This window comes from Helicoverpa armigera, chromosome 9 (genome assembly GCF_030705265.1).
Source record: "Helicoverpa armigera isolate CAAS_96S chromosome 9, ASM3070526v1, whole genome shotgun sequence".
Taxonomy (NCBI): domain Eukaryota; kingdom Metazoa; phylum Arthropoda; class Insecta; order Lepidoptera; family Noctuidae; genus Helicoverpa; species Helicoverpa armigera.
Genome location: NC_087128.1, coordinates 3364182 through 3382656, shown reverse-complemented (window position 1 = coordinate 3382656; position 18475 = coordinate 3364182). Strand labels below are relative to the sequence as shown.

Genomic DNA, 18475 nt, shown 5'->3' with positions numbered 1-18475 from the left:
TTACATAACAGCCAAAATGTAAAAATCTTACGGCAACCCACAAACACATTGCATATGTAACATGAAATAACTGTAGTGCAACTAAACGATTGTGCGATCATTTCAATTTTAGTTAAGTCCACGAGTGTAAGCATGTCCCTTTATATCACAACATCTCAGTCATATTCATATTGGATTACTTGCCAAATAACAAGGACTTGCTGCGGTATTGTGGCGTAACTTGAGATTAATGTATTCAAATGACATCTTTGCTCTTGGATTGTTTTTCAACTTCAGCATAAAAATTAAAGGTAGGTAGGGTTTGGAAAAAAATACAGAAATAGATGCTAGGACAATCATGTATTATAAATAGTCAAAAATTAACAAAAGAACCATTGAAAACAGGTACATTTTTTTACCAATCTCGAATTTAAGACTTGCTCCTCCGTTTTAAATCCTTAGACGCTACGAACACTTAACAAGTTTTATTTGCATGCACTACTAAACAAAATACACACACAAGGCTCCGACATCGAGCCAAACTTGTCTAAGTGAATGACTAGGTTGCAAAAGTGATACGCTCGTTGCAAGGCAGGCACGCCATTACCAGCTCTGACTTCGTGAACTTGACGGATTACGTGTTCTCCCATACATAGCAGTTTTATTGTTCATCGGTGGAATACTCCACTCTACAGTATTATTCGACATTTTACCTCCGCTTTATAACAGTAACTTGAAATTCGAGCTTGTTCAATATTCGAATATTACAAACTAGCTACAAATAGTATTCTATTATTGCTTACCAAAGCATTTATTCCTGTTAAAAATAAGAACTTTCTTATCTTAAGATACAAATATATTAAACGAGAACGGAGCGGATTTGTAGATTGTATTTTTATAAAAGGTAAATATAATGAAAAGCCATTTTGTAATATATTTCCAAACTGCTATAAAGGTACACCACGTCAGTATTACCGCGACGTGATGAAGACTACAAAGCAGAGATCAAAATAAGACATGGCAAGACCGTTTTGGTCACGTTACATAAAGAATATTTGTACATTAGCCTCTGATTGATAGTACTGTTCCATTAAACTGTAAGTACATAAATATAATATTAATAAGTTATTAGCACAACCAGCCATTAACATTTTGTCGTAGCATCTCTAGTTAGTCATAATCACAACACAATAGGGCAGATATATTGTCATCAAGTTAACTATTCTCGCCATTCCCAATACTAAGTGCAACTGAAATTTACATAAATAGAAACAAGTTTTGAAGTCTATTACAAACATGTATATCACCGATATCGGTACTGATAACCTAGGGGTGCGTCCAGCGCTCACTAGGCTGTCAATTTTCAGTTTGTTCTTAAAATGTCGGGGAGTCTGAGCCAACTTTGGACTGCAGTAGATGTGATCATACAAAGTTATAAAGAAAACGTGCTATATGAATCAATCATTCATTTGATACCGCAACAAGAGGACAATTTCGTGGTAGGGGTGGTGTCAGGTGATTTACACTGGGATGGAGATAGGCATATAATATTGTTATATTCTCACTTATAGAAAGTTTTTACCGCACAAGATTAGTTGCCCCTTCGTCAATACTAGTTTACGTATAGAATGATAGATTGGGAATACACAGCAAAAAGTATGGTTCAAATGAAATGAAATTTGTAAAAGAGATGCGCATATACTAAGTGCTCCTTCGGGCTCTTTTTTCAAGAATATCAACATCTCACAACCTTCTTCCAAAGTTAACTTGATGAAATACAAAATGTTATTTTTGGTACAAATAAAAAAAAAAACTTAATTTAAGAGAACAGTACCACAACATCCATTTCGGTTGAATCCCACGGGTCACCAATAGCGATTATAATAAAAACATTGTTACTATACGACAACATCACTCGTAATTTGTTTTATCAAGCCTTAAATTTTTGTAATGAGAGTTGTTCATACGCACTGAGTTTACGATCTCCTTCAAACAAAACAACAACACGGATCCGATGGCGTAAAAAAATATTGCCAACACTGGGATCCTTCATAAGTTTAAAAAGAACTTAAGAACTAACAAAACTGGGATTTCAGTTTCTATTTGGTAGAACTATCTGCAGACTCATCATTATTACCACAGACAATTTCTTCCCGAACATAAAAACTTATCAGAACACAAGAAAAAAAAACACAAATGTCACTTTCAAATTTCGAACACTATGTTCTGAAAAGTTTACACATAAAAAAGTTAACAAATCAATTTAGGAACACGACCAAAGATCATAAACTCAGTTTTATCGCTAGTATTGTGTTTAGGAGCCTCCTTTCTTGCGTCCGCGGGAGCCAGGCAGGGCCACGCCTCGGAGGGACCGCATCGCCATAGCTCGGTTGAAATGCCTTTGAGTCTTGTGCTCTTCAACATCGCCCCCGCTGTCTACTGATGACAGTATGACCAGTAAAACTCCCATCACCTGTAACATGTTAAGATTAAATAATTAATTGATTTGATAATGAAATTCTACACATATTTCGACAAGTATTATCAAAACAATCGTTGGGGTAATTGTCGCTTCAATACCTAATGGATCAAATACCGAATCACGATGTAAATCTAAATTATGTTGTCATAAAACAGAAAATGTGCAAAAACTGAAATATTTGAACATTGGCTATTATTTGCAAACAAATTAACACTTCACAATCAGACGTAGGTAATATTTGCGTAATGCGTAGTAACATCTTAACGATTTCCGATTTCACTTTTTTACGTAGGCATTTGATTGAATATTCATGGATTTATAATACCTGCATATTTTTATTGTGTTGGATTTTTTGGATGGTAAATATAGCAATTGCCCACTATAATGTATGTTCAACGGCACTATCAGACAGATCAGTGCTGTGCTAAATATTAGGTACCCGTATCACACAACCAACACAGTTACTCAAATTAAACAAATAAATAGGTACCCAATAAAGGAAAATACCACAACTAAATCCAAAAACCGAAATGAATCATAAAAGATTACAGCATTTAAGGAAGGAAAATAACAGAAACATTTAGGATAGGGTGACATCACTTAATTCATTTAGCATGAGCGGTTATTTGCAAGTTTGTAGATACGGTCAGCGCGACAAAAGTAGCTGGACAAATCAAAATTGACAAACGTGCCTAACAAAGAATTTACTTCGCATCCTAAAACATTAAAAAAAGTAATAAATACTTTGGTAATTTACCGACGAAAATCCATATGTGATTCGCAATTTTCAAAATTTAGATTTGTTCAGCTACATTTACATCTGACTGCGATTAAAATCTGATGTACATAGGTATTTATGGTAGGTTAGGTATGTGTCTTCACGGCCATGCAATGAGGGATCGTTCTATTGTTAAGATATTCTATGGGGTTGGTGACCTAATTTTATTGTTACGTCCAGTTACACCGACAGTGGTATACCTACGTAATCTTTCTACGATGCTGGGAATTTTCGTAAAACCCGCTCTACTTGTTCCCAACAACAACTTACAACTTTGCTTTGGAAATTGATTTAGGAACATAATGTACCAAATAAAATGCAATCAGTCCTAGTTATGACACGCACGTCTCTCAGAAATGCGGACGCGTGGCGATATGGATGCAACAAAAATTATAACACAACTTAGCAGATCACAAGTAATATCTTTACTAATGTCATAAGTGCGAAAATAACTCTGTCTGTCTGTCAAAACTACTCAACCAATATCCTAAATGAAAGATACTCAGATAGTTAAAATCTAAGGACATCGGCTACATTTATCCGGGAGCAGAAAGTAGTACCCTTGAAACTGCAATAGTTGAATACTTGACTATACCGATACGTATCATAGTCAAGTTGCGTAGAAACAGTCAAAAAACTGACGTGGTGAACAAGAATGTTGACTGTTGTATCGAACAGCCGAAATCGGCAGCAACATCAACATAGCACACATATTTGTCGGGATGACAATAAACAAACTGTTCGTATGTTTGTATGCAACATTGTGGCTTCGGATATGGTAAACCTTGCTTCCGTTGCGGTCACGTAACAAATGATATGATATGTTGTAATATTATCATTTACTTTTTGATAAACAATCGTTGTTGTTACACTGTTTCTAGTTTTGTGTTTGCTTTAAATATTGACTTCTCTAAGGACACATTTTGTTGCACATTTTTTCACACAGAAATCAATTTTGATTTTCTTAATCAGAAAATTTGACCACATTAAAAAGTGAGTCGAAATTATTATTTAGTTTAGCATTCCGAAGGAGATAGGTACTGAATTCTTAAAGTTAATACCTATCATCAGCAAACTTATAACGAAAATGACTACGAGAGATAGCTTTCAATAATTCATTCGCGCTTAACGCTGCATATCAATTCAAATATCTTAATGACACGCGACATTCCCACGGAATATACACTCTTTTGCAAAAAAAACGGGCACCTATGCGAAATCTTAGTTTTAAGGACTTTACGTGTATTTCAAAGGGTTTTGATGATTGTAGTATGTTTCTAGCATCAAAACAGTTAGCCGAGGATGCGTGAGAGTGTATTCTAAATTTGAATTTTGTACAATTGCTAAGAAATTGGTTAAACCTTGTTTTGGACTAATTGCTAGCAGAAAGTTCGTCGGTGTTTTGAAAAGTTTTTGAAGTGATTTTTAGAAAAATAATAATGCAGTTTTAATTAATGATTAATGTACTTTTTTGTTAGATCAAAACATTTTTGAAAAACTATGCGTATTTGATAAAATTTTCACCTGCTCTAAATGGGCTATACTGATGGTTGATGGCAATGTTAAGAGTTTCGGTATTTAAGTGTAAAGCGTTCTATTGTTTAGATATTGTACCCACGTGTTTTAAAATATCGCTTTTTCATAAATAAACACAATTTAGAAGAGTATCAGTACCTATGGCTGCGACAAAACCAATTTAAAGTAAGCAGTGCCGATTACAACTCGTCTCCTATCGGACTTGGACATTTGAAAAATACCAAATTTTGTGATAAATGTTAAAATTAACCACATGAAAAATGATGAGGAGGGTTAAAGCTATCTAAAAAGTCAAATTATTGCCGCGTTGAAGCTCTCGATAACTCCATAGGTATCGGGTTACTAAACGACGATTTAGCTGAAAGGGTGTCAAGAATTCAAAATTATTGGCCAAACGTATGGTTCTTAAGAAATGAGCAGATAGCCAATTATTGTTATGATTTAAGCAAGAAAGTGCTGTAGATGCCAGAAAATCACATTGTAGGCAAGTTTATTTAATAAAATGTCCGTGGGATGAAAACACGCTATTTGAACGCTCAGACTCATAGATCTTCAGAGGTCTACGGAGTTTCCCAAGAGACGAGGTTGTTTAAAATCAGTGATTACGAGACCTTAAGACCTCGTGCTCACAGTTTTTGTGCTATTTTCTGTATTTTGTAGAATTTCAAGACTTTTAAAAATGTCAAAGTCTGATAGGAGACGAGTTGTGATCGGCACTGCTTACTTTAAATTGGTTTTGTCGCAGCTCAAAGTACTGATACTCTTCTAAATAGTGTTTATTTATGAAAAAGCGATATTTTAAAACACGTGGGTACAATATCTAAACAATAGAACGCTTTACACTAAAATACCGAAACTCTTAACATTGCCATCAACCATCAGTATAGCCCATTTAGAGCAGGTGAAAATTTTATCAAATACGCATAGTTTTTCAAAAATGTTTTGATCCAACAAAAAAGAACATTAATCATTAATTAAAACTGCATTATCATTTTTCTGAAAATCACTTCAAAAACTTTTCGAAACACCGACGAACTTTCTGCTAGCAATTAGTCCAAAACAAGGTTTAACCAATTTCATAGCAATTGTACAAAATTCAAATTTAGAATACACTCTCACGCATGCTCGGCTAACTCTTTTGATGCTAGAAACATACTAAAATCATTAAAACCCTTTGAAATACACGTAAAGTCCTTAAAACTAAGATTTCGCATAGGTGCCCGTTTTTTTTGCAAAAGAGTTTATTAACCATTTTTTTAACTTTTAATTAACGCTTGACTCAAATATGTAAATACGTTGTGCGTGTCAAGTCTGTATAACGAGAAGACGTAAGGAGGATGCATACGGAGAATTCGTAAGGATTGTGAACGGTTTTCTAATGAAATTATATCGCTTGTAGGTACGAAAGAAGAAAAAGATTCCGCAAGCATGGTGTTTAACGCTCATACCCTATGTATCTGTGTCCCCAGTAAGACAATAAAAATTATGATAATACCGAAAGATGCGACAGAAATCGCTAAAATTGTTGTTAAAGTATCCCAGATTCGCCATTGTTTCCATTTGTTGTTCCAAAAAATTAATAAATATTTATATGAAGTACTATAAAAACACAGGCTTACCAAACACACAATAATAAGGAGCGTATACACATGCACTGATGCCTCCGGTGTGTTCTCGATGTCTTTGAGTGCGGCTAAAGCGGGTTCGTAGTCCGGTTTCAAGTCGAGAGCGTGTCTCAGGTGCATTGCCGCTTCCTAAACAAGGGTTTATAGTCACACACCTTTTAAAGCAGCAATGAAGTATGTTTTGCAAGTATTGTTATGATAGGTCAAAGCAGAATCTAGATTATAGGGAGTTCTCTAACTACATGTTGTACAAAATTCTTAATGGCAGGATAAAGTGGCATATTAACTTTGGGTCTTCAATTATGTGCCTTCAAAGCAAGTCGTGAATTCTTCTATTTGGGGTTAATTTGTTATTGTATCTATCTACTTGAACCCCTTAGTTTTTACATTTGACAGAACTATTCTATAACAAATTTATTACAAAGCTCTGTCCACACTGCACAATTCCGTGAAATAGACCAAAAAGTTTTATATCCAAGAGCGATTTGTGCCACAGCAAAGAGGCTTCAAAATACGAAGGTTCTTGTTAATAGCAGAGTTCTAAAATCAAAATCGTCGTCATACACACCTGATAATGTCCATATGCCTTGAATATTTCGCCGAGCGTGAAGTATTGTTGCCACGCGCTGCGGTCCGGCGGCTGGACTTCTAGCGACCGCCGCGTCAGGTAGATCGCGTCGTCCAAGTATTGCAAGGTGAATAGCACCCTTGCTAGGTTTAGCAGGACCTAGTGTGAAAAACATTCAGTATTAGATCTTATGTACCTTAAATATATTCTTTAACTAGCTTCACAAAAAGGAGGAGGGTCTCAATTTGGATGCTTGTATGTTTTTTTTTTTCAGTTTTAAATTGAGAGGAAATCTATTCCCGTACAATACAGAGGAGACCCAGAATTTGACCAATCTAAGGCCTGATTGTAACATAATTGTATGTCTAAGTTTGACTAAGTATAAGTCAACTTAACAAGTAAAAGGCCAAGATTTTATCAAACTTAATTGACCTCTAAACTTCATTAACAGTGTCGTATTCATGCTTAAGTTTTCAGCGGAAATCGAGACAACAAATGTTCACATAATTACTTATTTAAAATTGGACAAATGTTAATTCGAAATCCTTTTTCCTTATTATTTAGGCGTCTTTATCATAGAAGGGTTTACTTCTATACGTATAGTGAGTCATATTATGGAATATAAATAATTTTCTCAGAATTTGGAGATTAATTTTCAAAATTCTGAGAAATTTTGATCGTAAAGTTTTGGGAAGAACCGAACTGGGTTTGAAGTAATATCGTTGTTTATTGTATTTTACGGCTTGTAGGAGTTATAGATACAGGAAAATAATCTTTACACATCTGCTGTGAAACCCTACGAATGACCTACGCAATGTAAATCATGTTAAACTGTGTGTCATTTATTGTATCTCGCATTTAATATAGGCACGGTATAATAATAATATTATTCCGAGCATTATACATAAAGTAGGTACCCAATCCGTGAATAAATAGTAAAATAATCTGTAGGCCTAGCTATTGTTTTGATTACTTAAAAGAGCCTACCCGTAGCTACGTGCTAGAGGTAAAAATACCCACTTTACGATCATAACTTATTATGCCTAATAACGCGCTGTCCTGTCCGCGCCTAATACATTATCCCACAATATACGATGTCAATGACGTGGAAGTTGGAACAATCAATACATTACAGTATTGACTTTCCTTATAAATTGGTCACAAATATAACAAAACAACACAGCCGGTTGTGTGAAGTAATTAATTAGATGACAAATGGCTGCGGGATAATAAAAAGTGACCTACAAACAATGAAACCTGTTATAGCAACCGGCCCTACGGTCATATTTATGTGACTACCTACTTATGTATTTATAGAACTTGTCATTGTTCGTAACTTTACTCTAGATCCACGTGTCTCCATGATCCACGATTTTTATGGCCTATTGAGCAAATATTTCTTTCCAGAAAAATATCTAATCTGTTACAGCTGCCGTCGTTTGTACCTGTTAACTACGTTTTTTATTGGAATTAAAAGGTCGTTTATTTGACTATAAAATTTCTCTTACTATGCAAGAGGAAGACATGCAACCTTTTGCTTGTTTAAGTACCTTCATAAAATAAATTACTTTTGAACTTAACATAGCGTAGGACCTAATTATTATCTGAAGTTTTTATGGACATTTGCATTGGCTATTCAAGTTTGACCGTGACAGACTATTGTTTTTTTTTTTTATAAAGTAAAAGTATACCTAATGTTTTTATGCTCAATTTAATTCAAATATTCACCATGACCGTGCCTTTATAACTAATGGTGACAGTGTATAACTCCCACTTTATGGGATAACAGCAGATTACGAGTAAAACAGAAAAAGTACAAGATATTTTATGTACCTACTGGTGCGCGATTTCTGCTGATTCCTAGACATTCCGCAGTTGTTATTGTTTAACATATTTCTGCTAGAACAGCATTGTGAATGCCGCCTTAACTTCCTTATACAATAAACTTATCCTCTAACTGGTGCAAGAATACTGCGGGTGTACCCCAAGGTGGCGTTCTCTGTCCTCCCATATTTTCTGATTTCATGGTTAAATAAAATTAATAAAAATCATAGATATTTATGTTTAGATTTGGACACGAAAGCATAACCAATACTCTGTTGAAGTAGCAGGAGATTTAGATACATATCAAACTCATTATTTTGATTAAGAAATATATTTTTTTCGCGATAAGTCGGACAACGGTAAAAAAGACTTCAAAGTAGGTCATATTGGTCAATTTTACATTGTCCTTGTTTTAATATCAACTCTCACAGCAGCACCTGCGAATTTTTTGTTCCTAAACTGTTAAATTGTCATTTGTAGCTTGAAGGAAAACTTACAAATAACTTAATACCAAAGACCTGCCCCGGTTACGTACAGCCGGGTATTTAAACCATCCCCATGTATGCCCGTGCATTCGTTTTTTGTCGGCGAACAGACAGCCGCGCTCGAGGACCTATTTTCTTTATCTAGTTAAGGGAGTTATTTTACTTACTTCCGCATTATAAGGTGACACAGCGAGTGCCCGCCTGAAGCACTCGATAGACTGCCTCGTATCGCCCTTGATTCTCCAGAAGTTTCCGATTTGGTTGTACAATTGTACTGACTTCGGCTTCTCCCGCTTTGCTTTCTTTAGACGCTTCTCGAAGCCATTGATTTCAGACGGCGACAAACCGTTTGATTTCTTCTTTGGGAATATTAGCGACACCTAAAATAATAATCGACATTATAACCTTCTTTATCGACTCTGCAAGGAATTTGTTTATTGTGGTTGCGTTTACAAACACGTGTTACACATTCACAAATATTTAAAATTGGAACCTTTTTTTGTCGTACGCGGCCTAACCAATGGTGTAAAAAAAAAACGGACCATGTTTCAGGCATATGTTTAACTGGCTTCTGCCAGCAATTTTGCTCGCTTTAGGAAATAATTTGAGAACTCTCATCCAGATAAAAAGTAGTATTTTGATGAAACTTGGCAGTAATTTAGCTTTAATATCAGAATAACATACAGGCAAATATTATCCTGGTGTACTGACCCCGGGACACGGGTACAACCACAGTAGGTGGCAACTACGCCTATAATAATAAATCCAATTTATTTATTCATGTGGTAAAATATTGATAACAATAAATATAGATGCTGAAAGGAAACATGGACGAATACTAATATTTACAATATTTTACTGTAACATACAATATTTTCCTCTAACTAGAATTAACTGGGCAAATAAAACTATTTAAAACTTTTGTTACTGAAGCATTATAACAACATCTTGTTTTGATTCATATCCTTCCTTTAACATTTTTAGAATACATAAATATCAATGGTAATGGAACTTCACTGTTCTGTTAACTGGCAACAATTATGTGTTTCAACATTGAAATATACTCAAATAAAAGAGTTTTTATTTGTTTAAGATAATAAGTAATCTTATCATGTCATATAATCATCAAAAACTAAATCATAAAATGACACTGAAAAACAGGAATAAAGCCTTAAACTCTAAAGATAAACTGTTTATTGTTTATCAATATATTTTGATAATTGTACTTTTATACAGTAATGACATTTGATGATAATGCAATGGGTGTGTCTGGTCATTATTATTTGAATGGCCTTCAAATGGTTTCACCACTATCTCATGCGAACTACGCCATTTAAAAACCACCCTATAGCTTTCCGCAATTAATGGACAACCTGAGACTGAAACAGTTTTTCAAATCAGCTCAGTAGTGCCTGAGATTACTGAGGTCAAACAAACAAACCACATTTCAGTTTTTCAAATCAGCTTCATAATAATAGTACAGACATGAGATTATAAATACAGACTTTACTGATATTTACCTGAGGCTCAGGTACATTAGGATGTCTATGACGCCTGGCCACACCAACCAAGTTGTCATAGTACGTGAAATTGACAGCTTTACCGCAATCTAAGTACTCATCGTCCACATCACCATTCATTTCAGACGTTGTGCTTTCATCACTATTTTCAACACCGGCCCTGCAATAAATAATACACGATAAAAAAATAAATAAAAGCAGTTATATGAATCAATATTAAATGAAGGCTGGTCTAAGTGTCTCAAAGTAAATAACATTAACTTTGAGCAGGTCCTATGTCACCTTCATGTAGAAAACAGAAATGACATGTATATATTTCATACACAGCTTATTTGCTTACAACTGTAGCAAACTTAAGGTAAATGGGGGTTAATAGTTAAATGTTTCGCTGTTGTGAAGGAAATATCTGCTAAGATAATTTATTATTTAATTTTATCTGGTAGATAGTTTACCAAGTAATTATGTTCTTTTTACTTTTATTGTTTATGGCATAATATAAACTCCTTTAAAAATTAAGTGGCATTATTTATATTAATATCTATTTGATGAGCAGAATATAATTGTAACCTTCCCTTGAGCATAATAATAATAAGATTCCCAAGCTTGTGAAGGTTTTTAGTGCATAAGCATTTTTATATTTTAATGATTTATTAATGAAATGAAGGTTAGTAAATAGTGGTCAACAGAGGTTAGATATAGATAGGTTGTTGCTTTTTTCCTTTCCATTATTATGACAAGGTTTGATAAACATAGTTTAGCTCAACATAGTGTTATAAACATCTCAGCTTATTTGCAATTATTTACACTTGTGTCTAGCATGTGTTAATTTTTCAAGGATCCTTAGAAAATGTTGCTGGTGTGATAACCCTCTGACCAAGGCACAACAAAATAAGATAAATACATGATGTTTTCATTTACATAATAGGGGAAAAATGTACCTTTGTTGCTCATATATTTGACAATCTGTGCAAAACATATCAAAGCCATGTTTAGTCCATGTGTTCCCATAGTACACTGTAGATGTTATTATGTTGAAGACAGGGTCCTCTTCACCCATTCTCGCTTTTTCAGAGTCATCCTAAAATATGTTTACTGTTAAATTATTTTTCTTACAAAACATGGTCATTGTGCATCCTTATGGTACAAATACATATTAAGAATAATCAATACATTAATGAAAATTAATTCAAGGCAAACACGGGCATAATAAGGTCTAGAATATCAGAATGAAAGGTACATACGTTTAATGAATATGTAGTGCATTGATTATATAAAAGTTTACCGACATATTATTAGAATTCTGACTGACCTGAGACAGAGTAGTACCGTCAACGATCTGGTCTTCTTCCGGGTTCAATTTCCAAACATTAGATGTGCGTGAATTTATCACAATAATTTGGAACGAAAATATATACAGAACCAAACAACTCAAGTATGGTGAGTCCCACATTTTGATCATTCAAACCGAAAATGAACATGAAAACTAGTTTTTATCTATCATTTATCAATTCAACTTCCACACAAAACACAAACTGTTTAAACTCAGTATCCAGCGGCTACGAATTTTACAATATTCTACCAATAATCGTAATATCGCAATGGACCTCTTCTTTCAGTTCGTCTCTTTCATGTTTTGACAGCCATAGAGATGCCCCTAGGTTTAGTACGGAGAAGAAAAAAAGTAAAATAGTAACTTTAAAGAAAAATTATTTATATGTTCCAACTTATTTTCCTTCATTATTAATTTCTTATGAAATAGAAAAAATAAAATCAATATTTATGCAATGTGGGCACTGTGGGTGGTACTAAAATATGAAAAACGGAATGTAAAGTCTTTTCTTCTTATGTACGCCCCAGGGGCTGGTCACTGCCGTACTTGACTAGATTTCGGTAAAAAATTTAGAAAAGCGCCATCTGCAATCCTCTTCCTAAAGTATTTAATATCTTCAAGTGATAATAGATGGCTCTTTAATCAAAAATTAACTTCCATAAAATATCACTAAAATTATTGAAATCTAAAAATTATTTTATATATTAGTATTACGTAGGAAATCTATCAATTATTTTTATTAAATCTGTACACTATTTTATATACATAAATTATTTTTCTATAATTATTTTTTTGGTTGGCAATAAACCGTGCCAACTGCCAATGCTGAAGTTAGAATTTGAATTTTAATGGCGAGTACAGTACATACAATTTGTGTGTTAAGTTTTCGTCCATTTAAGTGTTTTCTGCTGTTGACTTGCGTTGATTTGAGTTTTACTCATCCGCTGTGTTTTCGGTGAATTAGTGAGTGAGTTGAGCTGTGCTCCTCTGTTTCATTGTTTCACATAACTTGCGAAAAGACGCCATTAGTGTTTAGTATTATTTGCGATAAAGACGCCTTTTGTGATATTTGTGAAATAGACACTGTTATTGTGTTATTAGCGATTAGAGACGCTTGTTTGAGTGCATATAATCATGCCGAGGCGGTGCGAATTGGGATGTTCACACAACCCGGGTAAGTGCTTTCTTTATCAAGTTCATAGTACCTAGGGCCCGATTCTGTTAATAGTATCATTAAGTTATTAATATCAAAATTGAATAGAAATTAAATCGCAATATCAGTTTTAACCATTTCGGGCATTCTGCTACTAATATTTATAAGACCAATCGTATTCCAACGACATTCGATTGGTTGCTATTGGTCTGCCGTTTTGGTTTATAGGTACATATTACCATATTATTCTTAGTCTATATTGCCATATTGCCTCAAAGTCGTGGTGGCCTAGTGGGTAAAGAGCCAACCTCACAAGTATGAGGGCGTGGGTTCGATTCCAGGTCAGGCAAGTACCCATGCAACTTTTCTAAGTTTGTATGTACTTTCTAAGTATATCTTAGAAACCAATGACTGTGTTTCGGATGGCACGTTAAACTGTAGGTCCCGGCTATCATTTAACATCCTTGGCAGTCGTTACGGGTAGTCAGAAGCCAGTAAGTCTGACACCAGTCTAACCAAGGGGTATCGGGTTGCCGGGTAGCTGGGTTGAGGAGGTCAGATAGGCAGTCGCTCCTTGTACAGCACTGGTACTCAGCTGAATCCGGGAATTATTCCCAATAGTCCCCTCTAGCTGTCCTCGGGGTGACAGCGGGAATCTTCCCAGTTATCACGGGGTGACAATTTGTGCCGACTGTTCCTTTGAAAACTGACTAGGGGACAAATGGGAAGTCTATTTCTCAGTTGTCACGGGGGTGACATTTGCTACGGTTCCTTCTTCCTTCCTAAGAAAAAAATGTAATTACCATAGATTTCAGGTTTTATTTATTATGTTACATAGAATCACATAAAAAATATATATATTATTATTTTAACTAACACAATGTCAACAGGCTTACAAAATCGATTTTTTATAGTAGTTAATACTACTATAAAAACAAAAACAACATTATGTTTCCTATAATAGGCACAATCACAGATAACTTTAATTAATACTAATCACAGATAATCACTAATGGTTAAGTTAAAAGTGCTTATTAGTCGCATGCTTATTTGTAACACAGTTTGTAATCTTGTTAAATTAAATAAAATTAAGAAAACGATTGGTGTTAATAGAAATTAATAATATGTGATGTACCTATTAAAGGAAACACAATGTTGTTTGTTATAAGAAATAAAACCTGAAATCTATGATAATTACATTTTTTTTCTTTGGAAGATTCTATGTAGCATAATAAATAAAAACCTGAAATCTATGGTAATTACATTTTTTTCTTTGGAAGGAAGAAGGAACCGTAGCAAATGTCACCCCGGTGACAACTGAGAAATAGACTCCCATTTGTCCCTCTAGTCAGTTTTCAAAGGGAACAGTCGGCACAATTGTCACCCGGTGATAACTGGAAGACAATTCGGCTATCACCCCGAGGACAGCTAGAGGGACTATTACTACATAGTATAAAACAAAGTCGCTTTTTCTGTCATGTGTCATGTTGTATGTCCCTATGAACGCTCAAATCTTTAAAACTACGCAACGGATTTTGATGCGGTTTTTTTTAATAGATAGAGTAACTCATGAGAAGGTTTTTATGTATAATAACATCTATTAAATAATGGAGAAATACTGTTACCCGTGCGAAGCCGGGGCGGGTCGCTAGTTGGGAATAATTCGAATCCGGTTAGACTGGAAGCCGACCCCAACATAGTTGGGAAAAGGCTCGGAGGATGATGATATTGCCATATTGCAATCGTAAATCGTTTGCAGACAATATGATTCATTATTGAATCACAGAAAAGGATAAACACGTTTATTTAAAAGAAAAAATAGTGGAATGCCACATACGCTTCAATCGTAATTGAGTCGTGATTGGATCTCAGTCGGATGTGAATCGCATGTCGCTAAAGTAAAATTAGCAGGGGCAGGATTCTGCGCAATTTTTTCTTTGAAATAAACGTTTTTATCCTTTTCTGTCATTCAATAATGAATCATTTTGTCTGCAAATGATTTACGATTGCAATATGGCAATATAGACTAAGAATATTATGGTAATATAGACCAAAATGGCAGACCAATCGCAAACCAATCGAATGTCGTTGGAATACGATTGGTCTTATATTAGTAACAGAATGCCCGATATGGTTAAAAAAGCTGTTGCGATGCAATTTCTATTCAATTTTGACATTATTAACTTAACAGAATCGGGCCCCAGAATCGTGCTCCTGAAAGCTCCTAGTCATCGGATAAACTTGTCATCACGGGAGATACCAACTCAGTCAATTATAAGGTTGGGCGTTTAGAGAAACACAGTTCCTTACGAGTAACCATTTATTACTGAATCCCATATGAAATGATACATGATTTAATAAGATAGACATACATAGATAGACACGCGCACACATACATAGGTAATAGGTATTCATTCATACATACACTATACAATATCAGCATACAAACTTCATATTTTTGTAATTTATTTTTCAGGTGTGACACAACATCAATTTCCACACCCAGAAAAGAATCCTGAGTTATTCAAAGCCTGGGTTAATATAGTTGGTGGAAAACTGGAGACTGCAGATGATATCAAATTTTACAGAAAGCGAGTCATCTGTGACATACATTTTGCAGACAAGTTTAAGAATCGCAACAACCGTTTAAATAACATAGCTGTTCCTACTCTCCATCTTCAGGGTAAGATTTAGATCTTTATTCTTGAACTAGATCGCAATGCCACCTACTGAGTTAAAATTGCCATTAAGAAAACAAAATTCTTAATTATTCACAATTAAACTGAACTGAAATCTTTTAGGCCACCTGTTTGCAGTATATTAATATTTAATTGGATATAAAATGCAGTTCATTCACCCCTTAACCAACTCGGTGAAGGTTGTTGTTTAGTGGGATCTTAGACTTGTTTTTACTATTTCCAGGTGCTCCATCACAAGATGCTCATATGCCTCCTGCAACTCCACATATACCAACTGAACTTCCTATGCCTGAACATAATATATGGAATCTGCCTTCTACATCAAAGCAAATAGTCACTGGTACGTAAATGCTTGGCTACCTACATTCTCAAATTATGTTTAACTAGCTGCCATAATTAAATACTGCATTTTTTATAATAATAATCCCCATGGGGCCACCTTGACGTGATGGGGGAAGGCATGAACGCTTAAAGAAGTCAGTAAGAACTAGACGACCCTGTGCCAATTGGTAAACATGAGGTACCATCAGAAAATATAGTCATAACACCTCGGCTAACCCTTTCCAACTAACGGTCCCAACTTCCCAACTAACCTTCCCTTTCCCTTTACCTTCTCTTCAGTGTCTGATAAAATATATATCTTATTACTTTAAAATATGTACTCTGCAGTCACCTTCTCTCTTTCACCTCTTAACTTTTCTTTTTCTTAAGTTTTAAAACATTGCTCCTAATATAATTTAATGCGACTACGAAATAGAGTAATAATACCCCAGGCGGGTACCGGAGCTAATCGCGATGGAGAATCCCGCCCCTTTGTATTCTGGGTGGGGCGACGCTTTTAAATTTCATTTTTTCATAGATACCTTTAAGGCCACCTGTTTGCAGTATAGTAATATTTAATTGGATATAAAATACTGTTCATTCACCCTTAACCAACTCGGTGAAGGTTGTTGTTTAGTGGGATCTTAGACTTGTTTTACTATTTCCAGGTGCTCCATCACAAGATGCTCATATGCCTCCTGCAACTCCACATATACCAACTGAACTTCCTATGCCTGAACATAATATATGGGATCTGCCTTCTACATCAAAGCAAATAATCACTGGTATGTAAACGCTTGGCTACCTACATTCTCAAATTATGTTTAACTAGCTACCATAATTAATTACTGCATTAAGTAATATGTAACTGTTGTGTAGTCATTACAAACACACTTCAACTTGATTTATTGTAATGACAATTTAGGTTAATAATCCTCATGTAACTCACACTAGTAATTTTGATGTTTACAATGACAATGGTGAATTATTATTATTTTATTTTCAGCTGCACCTCCCAATGCGTGTGTTATAGCAGCAGAACATAATTATTGCAGTAAACATGGTATACAACAAAGACGGAAACTTAAAGGAGACAAAAGTAAGTGCCAATGTAGTTTATACCATAAGATATCCAAAAATGTTTATACATAGGCTACTTTTTATCTGGGTGTGGAAAGTAGTAAAGTAAAAGTTTTTTTGCAGAAAAACTGAAATCAACTTCATCGCTGGAGAATGAATTAAAGATTTCAAGATTCCAAATGAAGAATTTAAAACCGAAATTATTCGGTTACGTAAACAGGTAGTAGTTTGAAAGAAAGATTAGCCAGCGTTGATAAAATTAGCAATACAAATTGTTTAAAAAAAATAACGAGAAATATGACAACTGCAGCAAAAATATTCACAAACATGCAGTACACCCAAACTCACAAGAGAGCTCGTGGGCGGAGGTTTACTTTAAAGGAAAAGTTTTGTCTCTCTCCATGTACAAAAAGAGTCCCAAGAGTTATACTCTTTTATATAAATACTTTACATTGCCCTCTATAAAATCATTAAAAAGGCTTCTTGCGAAAATTGAAATAGAGTCGGGGCTAAATAAGTTTTTATTCATAAAAATGAGAAAGACTGTGAAGGAATTAAGTCCAGAAGATCGCCTCTGCTGTCTTATTTTTGACGAGATGTCAATATCGCCGCAGATCCATTACGACGGATCTAAGGATAAATTAAAGGGATTCGCTTGGCGTAGTAAAAAAATTGCTGACCATGTTTTAGTTTACATGGTCAAAGGATTAAAGAAAAATTTAAACAGCCTGTTGCATACTTTTTTACAAATTCTGTTAACAAAGCAGAATTAAAAGCCTTGACTATAAAAGTCATTAAATATGTTCAGGGTACAGGGCTTAATATTTTGTGCACAGTGTGCGACCAAAGCACAGTAAATGTCAGTGTAGTGAATGAAATTATTGAAGATAGTAGAATAAAATTCATAAAAGAAAATAAGGAATGGAGACATGATGTAATGGAAGTAGGGAAATCTAAAATTATCCCATTATTTGATGTCCCTCATTTATTGAAAGGGGTAAGAAACAATTTACTTACGAAGGACTTAAAATATTTCGACTTCGAAGAAAAGGTTGAAAAGACGATAAAATGGGAATATTACCAGAAAATTTATGA

The 18475-nt window shown here is 34.6% G+C and overlaps 2 protein-coding genes across 2 annotated transcripts; one reads left to right on the top strand and one right to left on the bottom strand.

Annotated features, from left to right (window-relative positions):
- Window positions 1-320: 320 nt before the first annotated feature.
- LOC110371522 (uncharacterized) lies at window positions 321-12446 on the bottom strand. The gene is made up of 7 exons (XM_021327843.3): window positions 12107-12446; window positions 11736-11875; window positions 10798-10957; window positions 9445-9657; window positions 6969-7127; window positions 6395-6529; window positions 321-2452 (listed from the first exon to the last, which is right to left on the bottom strand). Exons 1-7 carry the CDS (start codon window positions 12254-12256, stop codon window positions 2294-2296), a joined length of 1116 nt encoding a protein of 371 aa, XP_021183518.2. The 5' UTR covers window positions 12257-12446; the 3' UTR covers window positions 321-2293.
- Window positions 12447-12644: 198 nt separating this feature from the next.
- On the top strand, window positions 12645-17604 carry LOC135117276 (uncharacterized). The gene is made up of 6 exons (XM_064036096.1): window positions 12645-13301; window positions 15757-15963; window positions 16203-16319; window positions 16969-17085; window positions 17307-17399; window positions 17504-17604. The coding sequence occupies exons 1-6, from the start codon at window positions 13262-13264 to the stop codon at window positions 17602-17604; spliced, it is 675 nt and encodes a 224-aa protein (XP_063892166.1). The 5' UTR covers window positions 12645-13261.
- The last annotated feature ends 871 nt before the right edge of the window (window positions 17605-18475 follow it).

Coding starts and splice junctions, on each gene's coding strand:
- LOC110371522 (XM_021327843.3), bottom strand. CDS start 12,256: ATGATCAAAATGTGGGACTCACCATACTTGAGTTGTTTGGTTCTGTAT. Junction 11,876..12,106: donor ACGGTACTACTCTGTCTCAG/GTCAGTCAGAAT, acceptor AACATATTTTAG/GATGACTCTGAAAAAGCGAG. Junction 7,128..9,444: donor TGTCACCTTATAATGCGGAA/GTAAGTAAAATA, acceptor TTTTCACACTAG/GTCCTGCTAAACCTAGCAAG.
- LOC135117276 (XM_064036096.1), top strand. CDS start 13,262: ATGCCGAGGCGGTGCGAATTGGGATGTTCACACAACCCGG. Junction 16,320..16,968: donor ATCAAAGCAAATAGTCACTG/GTACGTAAATGC, acceptor TACTATTTCCAG/GTGCTCCATCACAAGATGCT. Junction 17,400..17,503: donor GAAACTTAAAGGAGACAAAA/GTAAGTGCCAAT, acceptor GTTTTTTTGCAG/AAAAACTGAAATCAACTTCA.